General features: G+C 39.9%; 1 protein-coding gene across 1 annotated transcript in view; it reads left to right on the top strand.

Annotated features, from left to right (window-relative positions):
* Positions 1–7,381: 7,381 nt before the first annotated feature.
* The window catches only part of doc2a (double C2-like domains, alpha), a 56,182-nt gene continuing 43,969 nt past the window's right edge, over positions 7,382–19,594 (top strand). Inside the window, exons 1-3 of the mRNA XM_042393331.1 lie at positions 7,382–7,706; positions 10,763–10,842; positions 19,411–19,485. Of these exons, the coding sequence (XP_042249265.1) occupies positions 7,382–7,706; positions 10,763–10,842; positions 19,411–19,485 (480 nt within the window). The remainder of the gene's footprint in view (positions 7,707–10,762; positions 10,843–19,410; positions 19,486–19,594) is intronic.

Consider the following 19,594-nt stretch of genomic DNA (forward strand, 5'->3'; position numbering starts at 1 on the left):
GTAATGGGGTATTTTTACATCGCTGTATTGGTACTTTTACTTAAGTAAAGGATGTGAATACTGCTTGTCCTTCTCACACCTGTCTCTCAGTGATCAGGTCAGTATTCAAAGTGACGGCACTTGCTGACCACTAAGTCACCTCTCCACAGTCACACATCAGGCGAGGGAGAGACTGTTAATGCAGAGAGCAACATGAAGCCGCTGACATATCTACACACAGAAAGGACAAAAACAAGCAACACAGAGGGCCAGAGAGCTCTGCAAGAAAAGAAAGCATCTGCAGACACCAGGACAAGAATAAAGAAAGTGGGAGTGACTGGCAGGTGAGATAGGACAGCATTTCATGTGTCTTCATTAGCATACTCTACTGCGCTTTCCCTCAGCTTAAACTCTCCACTGCTGAGTCTCACCAGTAATCCCACTGTGACTGAATATCAGTCACTGGACGTGCACCAGATTTCACTTTCATGTAGGAGAATGTTTCCGCTGATAAACACTGCTCCTCCCTGAATTAAACATGACTACAGCGGAGAGCCAGTCGTCTGAAACAGCCCACAAATAAATTAATACATGCATAAAATTGCTGTGTGATAAAAAACAAAAGAATTAATGTTGACAGCATGATCTATGATTAGTATAAATCATATCTCCAAAGTGTGATGTAATGAGTAAATATTGTTATTTAATGTATCATAATTACAGAAAACATTGAATGAATGATGATGATGAATGACACAGAGTTTCTTGTGACACAGAGTTTTGTAATATAATTACATAATGACAATTGAAGTAATTAATTATGACCAGTCTCTTAATTATGACTTAATAATTCAAAATGAGTATCTTATATTATGAATTTTTGATCGTTATCAAAATTGACTCATTATTACTCAGAAATGATAAGTTATTAAAGATTAACTTATTCATACATCTTGAATGCTGTTGCGCTGTTCATGGTGAAAAGGAGATCTCATAGTAAACCATCACCTTGGATAACAAGCTCTGTGCGTAAACTCAAGAGATCACGTAGAACAGCTGAGAGAAAACGGTGGAAATCTGGACCAGACCGGCACATACGGGCACTTCGCAAAACGTCATGACTGTGCTGCTTTTGATGGGGATAGAAAACCTGCAGATGCTGCAGATGTTAATGCAGTTTGACGTGTGTTTATTTATTTTGACAAGTTTTTATGCATTCACTTCATGTTAAACAAACCTTTTTGTTGTAGACATGTCTAGTAATTATTTTGCTACCTTGCCTGAACCTGAGCGTTGATGATACCTTAATAAATTAACTTTGATTGGTCTGCTGTGATTGCCCTTCAGCCTCCCTCCGTACAAGTAGATCAATGACCCGACTCAGTGGCTGGACGTTGCTAATCCGAACATCTATACATATTTTTTAAAGTTAAGTACTAAGTCTTAACTAGTAAAGACTAGTTATGTTTATTCTGTAAGTTATAAAAGAGTGACATTACCAGCTATGAAGTGTTTCATACAATGATTAAATAACTTCTTTAAACTTTTCTTATAAACTTAACGTCACTTTAATTATAAATTTAAGTGATGTGTTGAAGGGATAAAAAATAAGTGGATTTCTTATTAGCCGATAATGTTGAACAGCGGGTTCCAAATATCAAACGTGTCGCCTGATTTTCTACATAAAACCCCACAGCTTCCTTCATGTTAACTCGTAGGAGACAGTCATCATGAAAGAAGCACATAAATCAGATGTTAAAAGACCATAAGACATTAAAACAGTGGGAGAAAGTGATGTGAGATGAAATATAGTTCACACATCGACAGAGATCCTCGGTGTGTAACTGCTTCCTCTTTAAAGCGCTCTGCAGTAAATCCATAACGAGGCTTTATATCTAAAATAAAAAGCAATGGGTACAGAATGAGATGTTGATCAAATGTTCATATTTCTGTAGTTTTTTATTTTTTATTTTCTTGGATCTTGAGATGTAGATTTATCACTCGTCACATCCTACCGTATGCAGCAGCAGCAGCAGATCACATAACAATCATATGGATCTTAACCGTCATTGTAACAGTTTTTGATGGTGATGAGCTTTGAGAAGTTGTTGGTTTTATACTCTGCATGAAGTTGGTAATAACCTAAATGAATAAATCAACCTTTTAAGGAGGAATGTGCTGTGTTTTGCTGGATTCTGGATCCTCAGAAAGGCTGTGGCGAGCAGTAGGAGGAGGAGGAGAGCTGATTCATGAATGTTTTCACCATGCTACTGCAAGATGAAATGAACAAAATAAATTCACACGTCCTCATATTGTATTCTCGTGATGGAGCAGTTCACTGTGAGCCATTAATACAGATGCAAAGAGGCTTTAAACCACTGAAGATGGTGCAGGCATGTGGCTGCAGGTGCTGCGGAGAAAATCAAATACAATCAATACACAAACACATGTCAAGAATTTATAATACTATGAGGCATGATTTTACAACTCTAATCTTATATGAATGAACTTTTGCACATATTTGATTGGCCAACGCAGTGCGGCGCCAGGTGACATCGTACTGTGATGCGGCAAAAGTTGAGCCAGGTTGAACATTTTTGCCAGATGACCCTTTGGTCTTCTGCTGGAGACTTCTGCAAACGTTAATGTCTTACATCATAATTATGAGCCAATAAATTAAGATTCTTCTCTTCCAAAACAGCATGTTTGTTTATCTCATGTAAGGCACATTTTCCAGCATGTTGTGTGTGATATATTGACATTTTACCTGTGAACTGTAGGAAACAACTTTAACCTGTAATATCATATGTAAAACACAATTTAATAAATTCACATATTGTTTATTACAATCAGCACTTTACAGGTGATGATCATTTTCCAGGTTTATGTGTTTTTTTTAGCTATTTCCTAGGAGAAAATATGAATTCCACATGTCCACAGATTTAGCGTTGCACTACAAAGGTGTGAAGTAGGAGGAAATATTTTGGATGTTCCTGGTTCCTGCAGTAAAAGTCTCATTCATTTTTCTCATAGATGATGTTAGTGACTCACAGTTCTCTTTCTCCTCTACAGTTTGGATCAATGTGAAACTCTCCTGCTTGAATCATCAGAACAAAAGATGAACGACTGTGGCAGAAAATATCTGGTTCTTTGATAAAAAAAAAGTCGAAGCTTGTGTACATAAAAACACCAGGGTAGAAGTTCACTATGACTCCAAAATTCTGCTAACGCTGCGTTCACGCTACGTTGGATGGATGAGAAGGATCGTAAAGATTCCCATGTCAGGACTGATGAGTGTTCACATCTTCTGACAACTCAGGAAGGTTGTATGATAACTGAGTCTGTCATATGAGGGTCTAAAATACTGTGCATTGAGAAAATTACATCTTATCCACTTAAAATTGGGTTTAATTACGTTGACTTTGGTTGATGTGAGGCGTCCATGTTTGTTTGGTTTTCAGGCACCTTTCCCAGTTTCCCGTGCATAATTATGACTTGGACATTGACATGAATGCTTTTTCAAGTTGGAAACTCGTAATTACGATAACTTCGATATGACATGAAGGCATCATAACGGCGAGTGGAAGCTAATGATTTTGGTGTTGTTGTACCATGTAAATCAGTTAACTTTTTTAATTTCTGGGTCACTTTTGAGAGAAATCAGCAACGCCATAGTTGCTGAATTCAAAATGCTTTGTTGTTGTGGTTGTAAACAAAATGTGGCGCCGTAACCACGACAACAAAGCATTTTGAATTCATTACCTCTTACTGGCTTCTTCTCCATAGCAACAGCTGCTGAGGCTCATGGGTATTGTAGTATTTTGTAGATGTCCACCCTGCTAAAATGACAGACACAACGTGATTTATCAGAAACGACTGGTGGTCACAATATAAAACAAACAAAACATTGGCACTCACGGATCGATCTTCTTAATAAGATGCACACAACACTCAGTTTAAGACTTGGAGCTGCGCGCACCACTACTTTTTACTGGTCATAATATAAACCAGTAGGATGATTATATAATCCAGGAGTCTCGTGTTTCTACCTTAAGTAATATTCCTTTAAAGAAAAATTTGAAACAGGAATACAGAATGGGAAAAAACACTTGTTTATTGTCGGCTTTTTTTTTCAGCAATGGCCATTTTGTAATTACCTTGCGATATAGTAGTTTTCATTGTTAATGGCTGTCCACCATTCCTGCCCTGGTTTCATATTGTCTACCTATAAGGTGAATGTATTTGGCTCCTCTGTAAACAGACGACAAAGTAGACGCTCAAAGTTTTTCTGCAGAATTAAAACAGTAGTTACAACCAGTGGCCACAGGTGGCGCCAAATCAACCAGGACGTTACCGTAGAAGAAACAATTCTTTGACAGCACATTTTAAATCACAGGAGAAGTAGTGGATGAAGTTGTTGTTCTGCCTCCTTTTAACAAAGATGCTGCTGACAGACGTCACGTTTTGGCCTTGTGAGGCATCATATAAGTGGATGATTGTCAGACAACACAAGAGGCACGAACCCTCAGCCTGTTACTGAGTTTCACAGATGGACCTCTTCACTTTGACCACAAAAGACAATCAGGCGCTCCTCTCTCATGAGACGATACATCCAATCTGTCCACTGTTTCATCTGTCGGGAGAATGCACAAGACTCCCGGCGGATCAGATTCTTAGCTTTCATGTTGCTCGCCTCTTTGAACACTGAGCTTTCTGAATGCAGCAGTGCAAGTTTTTAGATTGTTGTGTCTTTAATTTTGCCTTTGTTTCACCCAGACTACTAATTACTAATTACAGACTACTAATGACTACAGTGCACTCACAAGACCTGGTCACACTGGCAGGGGCAAAGTCACTCTCAGTGTTTTTTTTGAAATGCAAAGAGCTTTTTCCCTCCTTTAGTTACTCTTTATTGAATGAAATGATATTTTGTATAAGACCACAGTCTGATCTGTCAGTGAGTAATGTGTTGGTTGTGGCTCGTAGTGATGAACCTACAGAGAATTATCAGTGAGGCTCCTCTCGGCTTTATGGAGCTTTATAGTGAGTTTCAGCTCATTGTTTATCTGTCCGGCTGCAACTTTACTGTTCTTCAACTCACTCTCAGCACTCTCATAGTGTCGTTTTGAGCTGCAGCAGGCAGCTGTTTACAGAGAAAAAACTGTAAAAAGTCACTGTACACTACCTGCTCAGCACCAAACGGCAAACAGACACAGCTGTAGACTAGCTGGTGAACATAGTGGAGCGTTTAGCAGCTAAAGAGCCAGATATTTCCCTCAGGAGTTGGTAGAGAGTAAAAACAGAGCTAAAAGAGAGTGAATATTGGACTTACATTCACCAGGTGGACAGAAACACGACTCCACATGAATGATAATGTTGCTCCGTAACTGCTGGATGTGGAAATAAGCAACTGTTTGCTAATAAGTTCAACATATCAATTTAAAAGCTAATGATGTGTCAGTGTTGTGTTCACTACTTGTTTCTGATGAAAATATGTGGACAAAAAATCAGTAATTGCAGGTTTAAATATTAATGTCAGCTGTCAGTAAATATAGGTATTTAGGTATTTATACAGTACCAGTCAAAAGTTAAAATAAAGAAAAAAACCCTTGAATGAGTAGGTTTGTTCAAATTGGTGCATAAAGATGTAAAAAGGATTTGAGTGAGACGGATAGAATGAAGACGCTCCCTGTAAATCCAGAACTTACCAGAGAATCATTACATTTGTAAGTAGTAATCCAGCGGTAGTTGTCTGTACGTCCACGGCTACACTGCAATAAGGAAGCATTAATAGCTAATTCTGCATACTTTTAATGGCGCCAGTGAGCCACAAACAGAGAGAAAAATTTGGCCTGACCCTCCAGACCAGGCTAAGATATCTTTGTGATACAGGTCAGTGAAGTGTGAGACAGACCTGTCTGCTAGAAGAAGCCTCCTTGCAGGGTGAAACAGGCAGGAATATTTTTCCCTGCAGAGGTTCAGTGATGTTTAACTGTTCTGTCTGGAGGCCTCTGAAGCTCATGAAACAAGCAGTGTGTGTAGGAATCTGGAAACCTCATTATGGAGCTGTGTTTGCACCCTTGGGTAGTTCTGGTCCTGTATATGCTAATTGTTCTTTCTTGTTAAATCTATACAGTTCCTTTACAGTGGTGGTTCTCCCCCAGGGGTCCTTGACAGGGTTCCAGGGGGTCCCCAGCAAAAAAGGGAATCATTTATTTTTTACTATAATTCCATCCATAAGTAACACAATGTTTGACTATTTAGGTCATGGGTTTCATACACTTTCTGTAATAAAACATCTAAAAGCAAAGATCCTATCAGATGGGGGTCCCTGGTCTAATTTGTGTCAGTTTAGGAGTCCTTGAAGTGAAAAAGTTTGAGACCGCTGCTTTACAGCACAGCGGTTGTTAAACTGGCTGGTGAGTTTTTTTCTGTACACTTGCTTCATTTTCCTTCAGCATCACGCTGCGACACACAGACTCTCTCTCTGCTTTCTCAAATCCCTGCATACCCATTCTCCCTGTTTTTCATACACATTCAATTTTCTACCCTTTCTTTTCATGTGTCAGACGCTCACACATACACTCCTCATTAAACACCTGCTGTCAGATACCTGCAGTGGGCCGTGGGGGCTGCTGTTGGGGCTAAATTGTGTCAGATGTGCTACAGACAAAATGAAAATAGGCAAGGCTGTGAGGAATCAAATGGTCGCAGTTTTCCCACAGTGACTATTGCAGAGAGTGGAAATGTTAAACTGTCAGGTCCACACAAACTTTGAGGGCGTGAGGTGTGATGTGTCCGTCAGTTTGGCTTCGAGCAAACTGTCAACAAATCTCATGTTTGGATCCAAACCAACAATGAACTGATCTACTAACAAGTGTTGTGTATGTATCAAAGCCTGATATATCTTATTCCTCTGCCGTAAACCTCTGCTCATGTCCAAAAACTACTAAAAACTAATAATTAAAAACAGTTTGTTTGCTTCTTGGGTCCACTTGGTTCCTAGTTTCTGAGTGGACCTGAGAAGTCCAAACTGTCCTCAGTGTCATTGAGTCTGGTTGGGTCCTGTTGTGTCGCTGCAAGTCTCAGGTCTGTGAAACAGGTTTTTCTGATACCTGAGTGAAATGGACTCTGTCACTTCTGATCCTGCACAGGCTTTATATTTATTGAAGGAACTTAATGACTTGTTTAGGACTCAAACCAGAACATTTAGGACTTTGGACTTGATGGTCTTGACTTGTGGCTCTTAGGACCTTTGGATCTTGTCTTGGGACTTGTTGGTTTGGCTCTCAGATGAAATTCATTGAATTGTTGACAAGGAGAAAAACATAAACATAGAGAAAAATACAGAATTTAGTTTAAGACGAACTAAACTAAGTGTCTTTGTGCTGTTTCAGACTCTATGACGGTGCGGAGAGGAAAGAAGCTCAGCATCTCCATCCAGGAACACATGGCCATTGACGTCTGCCCCGGCCCCATCAGACCCATCCGACAGATCTCTGCCTACTTCCCCCGCCTGTCCCCCACCTCCCCCATCCCCGTCTCCCCCACCCCCGCCGTCTCCCCGTTGTCCCTCAGCCCCGGCTCCGTGGCATCCGGCGTGGGCGGGACTCGCCTGCTGTCGCCTCTGCTGCCCCACGGCCGGGCGGGCGGGGGCGGGTCGCTGTCGCTGACCAGCAGCGTGGACACGTCGGTGGAGATCAACAGCTCGGACAGTGACGACTGCAGTGAGCCTCGCTGTTGGCATGTGTCTGTGTGTGTGTTACTGTGTATCTGTACACATCTGCAGAAACATCAAAGATAGACTGTAGCTGCAGGACTCGCCTGTTTGCATGTCTCAGCACGCTATTTCAAGTCTAGTAACTAAGTTGCAGTTGTGATCAATAGTTGTTGATCAATATAAAACTGTCCTAACAGTGTTGAACCAATCAGCAGCTACCATACCTTGAGGCTGAAGTATCTTAAAGTGCCACTGACAGCTGCTAGATGCTCCAACTGACTCCCAATCAAAAAGCTTCAACTTCTCCAAAGGAAATACTGAGTCAATCATTGCTTTTAACGAGTCATTATGGTCTCAATCTCTAAATTCAGGCCCTCTAATAAGTGTGCTGGTGGTCATTTTAGAAATTATGCTGTTAATAAGAGTTCATAAGTCCATCTTTATATACAGGCTGTGTGTTGAACACTAAGCGTGACTTCAAGATGGAACGCAAAGTGAAGTTTCACCTTATTTGAAGAGGTTTGATGGTGGCTTGAGTGTTGGCTACATGTTAGCTGTAGTTTTTTTCTAGCTAGCAACCAGTCCTCCAAATTAAACAACATAATATGTGGTTGGTCCATGAAGTCAGGAACACATACAAGTGTTTTCTGATCTGACGCCCCTTTCAGCAGTAATCAGCAGGATGACATCACTGGTCTGTGCTTTCCAAAACTGTTATACATCACCGAGTGTGTTTACATGCACACTAGTATCCTGGTTTTGAGTCTTATATTCTGGATATGATGCTAACATGGAACAAGAGAAATCTAGTTATTCATCTTCCTGTATACATGATTCAGTATCCAGGTTTCTGATCATCTGTTGCCTTTCTCCTTTCTCTACCAACAAACCGTGTTCAATAACCTGGATCAGGTGTTTACATGCAACAGCATCCTAAGGTGGATGCTAAGGTGGTTGCTAAGGTGGTTGCTAAGGTGTTTCCATGTGTTATCCACTCTCATATTTCATAATTCATAATTCTAATTTGTTTACGTAGCCTCCGGAGCCAGAGGAGGCTTCCTGAAGCTGACCAATCAGAACAGAGTGGGCTTATCAGGAGGCGGGGCCTTAAAGAGACAGGAGCTAAAACGGCCTGTTTCAGACAGAGGCTGAACTGAGGGGCTACATAAAGGACCAGTAGAAGATAAATAAGGAGTTTTTAACTGGAAATCATGTAAAGATATTCCAGATATTCCCAGAATATAAATGTAGAGCTGGAGATTGGCAGAATGTGTCCTCTTTAAGGTCAGGAAAACACTAGTTTGGAGCCACTTTACAGTGAAGGAGAAGATTTTAACTTGTGATTTAACTATTTTTGTGCAAAAAACATATCCGACATTATTATCATAATTGTCATTATTAATTAAAGCAGAGTCTTTAATGATGTTGTGGACGCTGCCAGTAGATATACTATTACATGTTTGGATATTTTCACAGAAAACAAAAGGAACATCACTGAACATTCAACACAAACGTTCAGTTTCAACATTTTTGCCACTTACCAGACACCTTAATTAATATATTTTTTCATTATGATGACAGAAACATAATTTGGAAGCATTACATTTCCTGCAAAATGTATTTGCTGTTGCGATTTGTTAGAATATAATTCATGGAGACAGGGCTGAACTCAGCCAGAGAAGGTAGGAGCTACTTTTAGTCTGAGTATGTTTTGAACCAAAGTGAGGATGCAGAGATGCTGCAGTGACTCCGCTGTGATCAATAACCACCAACACAAGAGTCTAATTTCTCTCAGCAGCCACAACACAAACGGTCATTCCCCCACCTGTCTACCTCTAGAGTTCAGCCCAGAAAAACATCTGATAAATGATTCATGACTTTATGTTAAAATAACATTTATAATGCAGTGCACAGACCTCCTGAAACACATCTGAGTGTTTTAGTGAGAATCCCTCCACAGCTCGAGTGGATTACACACATTTAAAGTGTTTGATGAGGCAGCAGACTGCAGCTGAAACATGATGAATGCTGCAGAGACGCCTTGAATGTGTTTGAATTGGCTCTCGGGTTATAAGGCATCACTCTCCAGAAGAAGAATGAGATGTGAAGGGGAGTGGAAAAGACATGGTCTCCTAACAGGGAAGAAATCACTCCTTTGTGCTCTCTGCCTGCTCTGTAGTGACAACATGAAAATGAATTGTGGTAAATGACGCAGGCTGAATGTCACTCCCCTCTGACTAAAGCAAAGACCAATTAGGGTTTTTTGCCATTTTTATTTCCTCATCAACATGTGTGTATTTGTTTTGCAGTCACTGTTTGATGATTTCCTTTTGTTTTTTTAATAACGAGGCTTCAGATTCATCAGAGCAGGGAAAGCCTGAAGGAGGAGCGCAGCATCAGAGTTTGACGGTCTGTCTCACGTAACTAAAACTCCAGGCTTTGATCAAACATAAAAGACCTTTCAGTGACAAAGAATATGTTTTATCTGAGGTTCTCCTTTGTGCAGAGATGATTCCTCTTCAGATTTCATCACTGTGGGGCAGCACTATCGTGCAGTGACGTCTGCCTTTGTTTGAAGTAAACCATGAATGATACCACATGTACTGTATAAACAGTTTGTTGGTATTTATACCTGATATAATGTATGTTAATCCCTGTGAATCATACTGTATAATCTTATATAACTACACTGGAGGAAAAGCAGCTTGTGTTTGGTGTGTGTTCCTTGTATGAACATCTTTCTACCTTTTCAAGCGGTATGTTTGCATGCTTGTAACCAGCCCTGAGAAATGTGCTTTTAAGAGGATTTTGCGTGTTGACATGTGATGAGTTCTGTTCAGATTCATGTGACAGGTGCTGCTCCACTAAATGAGATTTCCGTCCTCTGAATGCATGGTGTGCTGCAGATATCTCTCTGTTCTCTCGCATGCTTTCAATTTATTCTGACACGTTTTGAACAATGTCGTTTTTTCTGTCCACTGACGCGACGGTTATAAATCATGGTTTTTTATGAGTTATGATAATTGTCTCTCTCCTCTCTGTCTTCATGTGTTATTTCCTCAGCTGCTCTGGGAACGCTGGAGTTTGAGTTGAGATATGAGCGGAGCTCCAGTGAGCTGCACTGCACTGTGCTCAGGGCAAAGGTAAGAATGCCTGCAGGCGCTGAGAGCTTGATTTTTCAAGTTAAACCAACAGTCAGGAGCCCAAATGAACATTAAAGCTGTTTTTCTTGCTTTAATCATTCCTCCTGTTCATACTGACCATTAGAAGATCCCTTCATAATGACCTTACAATGGAACTGATGGAGGACAAAATCCACAGTCCTCCTTCTGAGCAAAAACGTATTTCAAAGTTTATCTGAAGCTAATATGAAGCTTCAGCGTCCAAATGAGTCAAATCAAGTAGATATCTTTCAACGTTACAGTCTTTTTAGTGCCAAAGTCCCTCTTTTTGTTACTATACTTCCACGTGCAGCTCAACAGGGAAACACTGTCCGAGGAAACACAAAGAGGGAATTTGATGCTAAAAAGACTGTAAATGTCAAAATATAAAAGATAACATATTAATGTAGAAATCACAATTCCTATTTCAATAAACTGATAATCCAACAAAGATAACTTAAATGATAAGGCTGGTGATTATATATATTTCTCTTCATGTCAACAAATCTCATGTTTGGAACCAACAATGAACTGATCTACTAACAAATATTGTGTGCATATCCAAAGCTTGATATATCTTATTCCTCCATTGTTGTCCAGAAACTATTAAAAACACGTCAGTGAGTCACACCGCTGCACTGGGTGACATGTTAGTTTGTTTAGAGACGACTCCAAAGGATGACAACAGGTTACTTCCTGCAGTCTGACAGCTACATTACACCGCATGGCCAAAAGTATGTGGACTAGAGCTGCCACAGTTACAGCTCTGCATGTAAAATAGGAATATAGAGAAATAAATTGTGTTATACAAAGTTAAACCCTGTTTACGCAGGACTAGAATCACCTGCATATTTCCACCTAAGAACATAAATGAATCAGTGGAATTTTATTTAGTTTGCAGTGGAAAATATTAAAAAAATCTATCATTTTAGTCCAAATTCATTTTTGTGCTATTCTGACTCATGACATTTCAGTCCACTGCACAGATTATCCTGTGATTTGGTCAGTAAATTTCACATTTATCCCTGAGGTTCCCACATCAGTGCACGAAGCATAATATAAATAAATTTAAATCACATGATGGCAGCCAAATATCGCTGTCAGCAGGTGTGTTCTCTGAACTGCTGAGTCAGTCGGGTCGTCCATCCCGCTGACCCGCTCACTCTGAGTCCCGGAGCAGATGTTAAACGCTGGGAGGTGAGATAAGAGCTGCAGGACAGCAGGTGTTGAGATGAGTTTCGGAGGAGACCTCCTGGATGACGGCAGATACCTGCACACACACTCAGCTCTGTAACGGATAGATTAGGTGTCTGGTGACCGGCAGATTTATGACGGCGCTGCCTGTTGTCTCTTTATAGTTCCTCAGTTGTGGCTCAGTTAGATAGGGCTCCTGTGTGACAGCTCGCCCTGAGTTACAGTACAAACGACTGTACATCTTTCTCCTCGTACTGTTGCTCATCATGGTGGAGATCCTGAGGCCACTTTAACCGAGCCAGGTGGGTCTCAGGTGAGGAACCTGATGAAAGACAACACAGTGGCCCTCCAGGTTAGCAGGCTGGGCTCGGCGCTGAGTGTGCTGGTACAGATGAATCAGGGTTGGAAATAGAACATTTGTCATCATTGTGATGATTGATGATTGAAATCAGAAGCTAGTAAGTAATTCCTGCTGGGTTTAATCTAGATTTGGTGTTCGTATCACATCATGAGCGGAGCCTTAATTTAGTTCCAGGAACTAATTCCAAAAGAAAGCAGAGAACAGCAGAACCTTTCACAGCGGATATTCAGCACAGTCCTGCAGAGGAAAAAGTCTAAATGAGGAACCTAGAATTTCAGAACTGTGTATGAAACTTTGAAGACTTTTAGTTTTTCTGGGAATAAGTGGTGGGCTGGCTCTGGACGTCAAATGAAGGAACTGAAGAAGCCAAGAAGGCAGAAATGTTTCGACTGGAGGTGAAGATTACACCGAGATGGACAAAAAGTGACGAGATGAGCAGAGATGAACTTAACTTGTACGAATCAACGCAGCGAGCTGACTGCAGCTTTAAGTCCTGCAGACAGTGAAAAAAAGATAGTTTGTGCAAACTGTGTGTTTCTGAGGGCAGCGATGTGCAGTTGGAATACTTTTCAGGGAAAAATCATGTTTACTGGTAATTTAGTATAATCTGGCATCAGGTTAATTAATGAATTGTTTGTTTTTTGCAGTTAAATCTGCTAATATTGTAGATGCAAAGTAAGGGTCTCTGGCACGGTGCACGGAGAAGGGAAAGAAGTCTAGAGAGAGATGAGAACTCCAGCAACACTTGTAGTATGAAGAACAACTTTATTAGTTGACCGACGCGTTTCTGCTTGTGGCCTTCATCAGGGTCATCATAAAACACATTACAAACAACATTTAAATAAAGTAAGTTCGGTATGAAAAAAGACACATATCTGCCAATGGGGCATCTACAAAGATGGGTTGGATATATGGTCATGTGACTTCAGGCCAATTATTGTCCAAGAAGGGACATGGGTGATGCCATATTTGGTCCATTAACTAGAAAGGTGCAACTAGTGGTACTTGGGTTTTAATTAATCCAAAAATGTGTTAGATATGGCATACATTAGAAACACTTTGATTAGGATAATAACAATAATAATAGTAGTAATAGTAAAGATAAAAAGCTTTATAAAGTGCTGTGTATAGAGAGAGCAGAAAGATACATAATACAACAATATAAATTGATAAAAAAATAATAAAAAATAATACATCACCCTGACCCTGATGAAGGCCACAAGCCGAAACGCGTCAGTCAACTAATAAAGTTGTTCTTCATACTACAAGCGTTGCTGGAGTTCTCATCTCTCTAAATCTGCTAATATTCACAAGAAAATGACTTTATACTGGGAACACAGAGCGCTGCACACATTAGCTACTTTAGCTAAATTGTGCTAACAGGGCAGGTATCATAATCAGGTCACATTAAACTTAGTGAAATATTGCGACAATAGTCCGAGTCTCAGTGAGTCTCAGAGCTAACTGTCAATCACAGCTGTCAATCAACGCCCACACAGCAAACATCAAAGCTGCTATAAGTCTTCAAATCTTATTAACGGAGCAATAATTTCTAAAATGACCACCAGAGCACTTATTAGAGGACCTGAATTAAGAGATTGAGGCCATAATGACTCGTTTAAAACAATGACTGACTCAGTGTTTCTAGAGAGAAGTTGAGGCTTTGTGAATGGGAGCCAGTTGGAGCAGCTAGCGGCCGTCAGACTCAAGACGTTGAAGCTGCTGATTGGTTGTCGTAGATCAGAAGTGCCGCTCACATATTGATTGACCGCTGTGAGCTCCCACCCCTGACTTTAGCCTCCTCTGATTGGTTAGAAGTGTGAAACTTGCTTAAAAACTGGATTTTGATGCATTTTTTCTCATGAATTCTTACACCTAGTTAAAAAAAAACATCAGACATATGCATCACATGATTGTGTATTATTGTGAGAGAATTATCATAGTTATTAATAAGGGACACTGTGTCATTTTATTCCACATCATGACATAAGTCATACTGAGAGCATCATGACAGAAATTTAATGAGATGTTTTCTGTCTCTCTCTGCAGCTGGATTTGTGTTTTTTGGAGTTTATAAGTTTTAATAACAGCAGACATACAGAGTGTGAATGTCACAAAGAGAAACAACATGAGAGAAAAGCACACTGATAGGAACAGAACTGAGCTTTAAATTGCTTCATTATCTCTGAGATGGGAGATAATGTGAGCACCTGCTGCCTCTCAGCTTTTCCTCCAGTGTTTTCTTTGTTCGACTACTTGAATGTCGATGATTTCCCTCCTGGCTGCAGACAGAGACGCTGTTTCAAAACCTGAACAAGTGGATTAACTCAGCGCCATCTGCTGTGAAGGAACTTTCTCTGTGAGGATGAAGGACAGATTAGATTCGTTAATATACAAACGGCATTGTATCTGCTGCTGTTACTGAACATATGAAGTGGATGAAAGGCATATTACTGCAGATTTTAAAGATGAACATGTGGCAGAAAGATTAGAAAGTAGGTTTAAGGCGACAGTCTGTCTCCACATATCTGGTGAAATTTTCCGATGATACTTCTGTCTCAAGGCTCAGAGTCTGACCATGGTTGTGCCCTCCCTGACCTGAAAACTTCCTAGACCTTAACGTGTCGAAAACAAAAGAACTTCTTGTTGATTTTAGTGGGAATTGTGGAAAACCAAAATTAAGTACTATCCATGGTGACAATGTTGAGATTGTTGACACATATAAGTATAACACTGAGAGTATTGTGAAGCGTGGCCAACAAAGGATCCACCCATTAGTCTTTTATTGAAAGTATCTTAATGTTTTCTTTTATTTGTTGGTTTGGGGGTCTCTGTCAAGGACAAGAACTGCCTCTATAATATTGTGAAGGTCTGTTCTAAGATAACTGGTATCCGGCAAAGAGACTTGCGTTCTCTGTGGGAGAGGCAGGTGGTCAAAAAAGCACGGGGGAATAGTTTCCCAACCCGACCACATCCCGCCCGACTTCATTTTAATGCCCTCAGGCCGTCGTTTTTACAGCGCCACTTGTGAAGAAACATCGTCTCTCAAAATCTTTCATTCTTTCTGCCATCAGGCTGTTAAATCTTGCTAGCAGTATGTGGAATGAATAATATTTCCATACTCATGGAGTTTTATAGTCTTAACTAATCATTCTGGGGCTTGTTATTGCTGGGACTAGGATTTAACTTATTTACTATGGATCTATTTATTGTTCTTTATTTACATGTCTGTGAGTACCTGTGTACTGACTGTCTCTGGCATAGATCTGTCTGTTATTTGTTTGTTTGTTTTTTGTTTCTTATGCATGGTCTGGGTACACTGCCAAACTGAATTGTTCTTTCAGGATAAATAAAGTTGTCTGAGTCTGAGTCACATATGACCAAACATCTCAAACTACTGGAACAAGAGGTGTAAAAGTGAGACTGTTATGTTCATTACTCACAGGAATTCTGAGATTCAGTGCTGATTATATTAACATTATATGCAGGTCAACAAGTAATGGAAGCTTTTTTTTACGTCCACTTACAGCTCATATTCGTCTATGACAAAAAAAATCTCATTTGTGAAACAGTTTGTTGATCATACAGACTCTTCTAGCGAGTTAATAAATGCGACAAACACTTGAAGGCAAAATAAAACTTGGACACATTATTAATAGTGAGCTGCGGCCAGCATACATACGTGCAGGCAGAATGCAATTTAAATACACATTATATTATAAATGTGTATCTGTCCTCCGTCACATGTGGGATTACATTTTTAGACCAGCCACGTCTAGAAGGTCACAGCACAGTTTTTCTGTTCGCTCAGCCTCATTATAAACCCCCGAGGGGGCAGAAAAAAATCGCCTCTCTGCCGTCACTGCAAATGTCAAAGCTGTTACGAGAAATTTAGGAGCAATTTTTCATGATAATCTGCAAACTGCTCATGAGGTCAAAAAGATTCAGATTGTTTCATTTGATCCCATCGATTTCAATGAAAAATCATCAACCCTGCGGTCTGTTTTAGTCTTTGTACTACAGTGTTTATATCAGTGAAGAAGACCTGTGAGACAGGAAAAACTCAGGAATCATAAGATCATAAATGGAGTGAGCTCATAGAAGTTTGATTACAGAAATAGGCGATTAATCAGAAAACATATATAACACATAGAAAAGTTGATGATACAGTGGTGTGAAAAAGTGTTTGCCCCCTTCCTGATTTCTTATTTTTTTGCATGTTTGTCACACTTAAATGTTTCAGATCAAAAACAAATTTCAAACAAATTTAAATATTAGTCAAAGATAACACAAGTAAACACAAAATGCAGTTTTTAAATGGAGGTTTTTATTATTAAAGGAGAAAAATTTTAAAAAAGTGTTTGCCCCCCCTGTTAAAACATAACTTAACTGTGGTTTATCACACCTGAGTTAAATTTCTCTAGCCACACCCAGGCCTGATTACTGCCACACCTGTTCTCAATCAAGAAACCACTTAAATAGGACCTGCCTGACAAAGTGGACCAAAAGATCCTCAAAAGCTAAACATCATGCCCTGATCCCAAAGAAATTCAGGAACAAATGAGAAAGAAAGTAATTGAGATCTGTCAGTCTGGAAAAGGTTATAAAGCCATTTCTAAAGCTTTGGGACTCCAGTGAACCACAGTGAGAGCCAGTATCCACAAATGGTGAAAACATGGAACAGTGGTGAACCTTCCCAGGAGTGGCTGGCCGACCGAAATTACCCCAAGAGGTTACAAAAGACCCCACAACAACATCCAAAGAACTACTTGCCTCAGTTAAGGTCAGTGTTCATGACTCTATCATAAGAAATCGACTGGGCAAAAATGTCCTGCATGGCAGAGTTCCAAGACGAAAACCACTGCTGAGCAAAAAGAACATTAAGGCTCGTCTCATTTTTGCCAGAAAACATCTTGATGATCCCCAAGACTTTTGGGAAAATACTCTGTGGGCTGACGAGACAAAAGTTGAACTTTTTGGAAGGTGTGTGTCCCATTACATCTGGCGTAAGTAACACCGCATTTCAGAAAAAGAATATCATACCAACAGTAAAATATGGTGGTGGTAGTGTGATGGTCTGGGGCTGTTTTGCTGCTTCAGGACCTGGAAGACTTGTTATGATAAATGGAGCCATGAATTCTGCTGTCTACCAAAAAATCCTGAAGGAGAATGTCCGGCCATCTGTTCGTGACCTCAAGCTGAAGCGAACTTGGATTCTGCAGCAGGACAATGATCCAAAACACACCAGCAAGTCTACCTCTGAATGGCTGATGGAAAAACAAAATGAAGACTTTGGAGCAGCCTAGTCAAAGTCCTGACCTGAATCCTGTTGAGATGCTGTGGCATGACCTTTAAAAGGCGGTTCAATCTCGAAAACCCTCCAATGTGGCTGAATTACAACAATTCTGCAAAGATGAGTGGGCCTGAATTCCTCCCCGGTGTTGTAAAAGACTCATTGCAAGTTATAGCAAACGCTTAATTGCAGTTGTTGCTGCTAAGGGAGGCCCAACCAGTTATTAGGTTTAAGGGGCAATCACTTTTTCACACCACTGTATATAAATGCTGACCATGACTGTATACATTTTTTAGGATTTGACCCAAAAAGGTTTTGAGCACCAGCCACAGTGATACTTTAACACAGCCTGTATTTTCTATTACACAAGTTAAAAAAAAGGTTGTTTTAGCTGATTTAGTGTCTACGTGCGAACCGTCGTCACTGGTTACATAATTACGTCTTTGAGTTGTGAAGAATTCAGCCAAAGAGAGATTTTCCTTTCAAAACTGACCTTCAGAGGAAGATGTAAAACTTTGCTTTTTTTTTTTTGTACATTGATTTTTAGCAACTTTGGTCTGACTGAAATATCTCAACAACTATTAGACGGATTGTTATGAAAATTTGGTTCCAACATTCATTATTTAGGGTGATTATCTGACTTTGACTCTAGCGCCACCATGAGGTTGACATCTTTGGCTTTGACTCTCACATTCATGTTCCCCTCAGGATGAATTCTTGCTCTATAATCTGGTCAAAGTTTCATTTTGTCCAATACTTTGATTTATGACCAAATACCTGTAAAACTAATGACATTCCCATCAGCCTCAGCTGTTCTTTGTGTTATCTGTCCGTCTTTACTCTACATATATGAAGTATCTGACAGTTTGTAGTGGGATAAACTTTTTTTTTTTTCCTCAACATGAAGTCTTGGAGTTATTTTATTATTCTTGCTCAACTCTCTTGCCTACAAAATATGTTTAATACTCAATACTACTTTAAATTCCAGAATATATGAATATATTAGTCTAGTAATTTACAAAAAAGTACTTTACATTTCAAAAGTTTTCCTACTGGACACAAGAAACAACCACTCTCAGTGTTTGTGCACTGGAGGCTTCAAGTTTCCACATCACACTTGTGTAAGTTGCATACTGGACCACGATTGGCTTCAAACTAGTTGTGATGTCACAAATTGTGCGCATAGTCCCGCCCCTTAAAGTGATATTTTCAGTGAGCTCAGAGAAACTTTCCTCGTTCAGCAGATGAATGTGAAAACAAACTCTGCACAGAGAAGCTCAAACATTCAGCTGAAGTAATAAAAAGAAAAGCATGTTTCTGAGTGGAGGGGGACTTTAAGTTTTTCTGAATTTTGCAGGAAAAAAGTCGACTAAGATTTGTGAATCGTCCCATTGCATTGTCAACTTTATTTTTTGGGTCCTATCGTGCAGCCTTAGCTTAACAACATACTGCCAGTGAATACAATCCAGGTAGCAATTATGTGTCCTCTCAAAACATAAAAGCAAATAGTAATATTATTTATCTAGACCTGACCCAATAACTGAATCATTTTCACAGCAGACATGTCATTAAGTTGTGACAGTGAACCAGCAAATATAAAACCAGGACCTTAAGTGAAAGTCATTATTTACACCTGTGCTGTTGTTCTTACAGTGTGACCCGTCTGCTGTGTGAGTGAACTATTGCTTTTCTTTCTCTGCAGGGTCTGAAGCCCATGGACTTCAACGGTTTAGCCGACCCATATGTCAAACTGCACCTGCTGCCTGGAGCCTGTAAGGTGAGATATGACCAGTTCACACTGAAACACACTTTCACCCGCAAGGATTTAATTAAACCAGAGGACGCTTTATTGATTAATCTGCAAGTTATTTTCTTGATTAATCAAT

The sequence above is a fragment of the Thunnus maccoyii genome, chromosome 18 (genome assembly GCF_910596095.1).
Source record: "Thunnus maccoyii chromosome 18, fThuMac1.1, whole genome shotgun sequence".
Lineage (NCBI taxonomy): Eukaryota > Metazoa > Chordata > Actinopteri > Scombriformes > Scombridae > Thunnus > Thunnus maccoyii.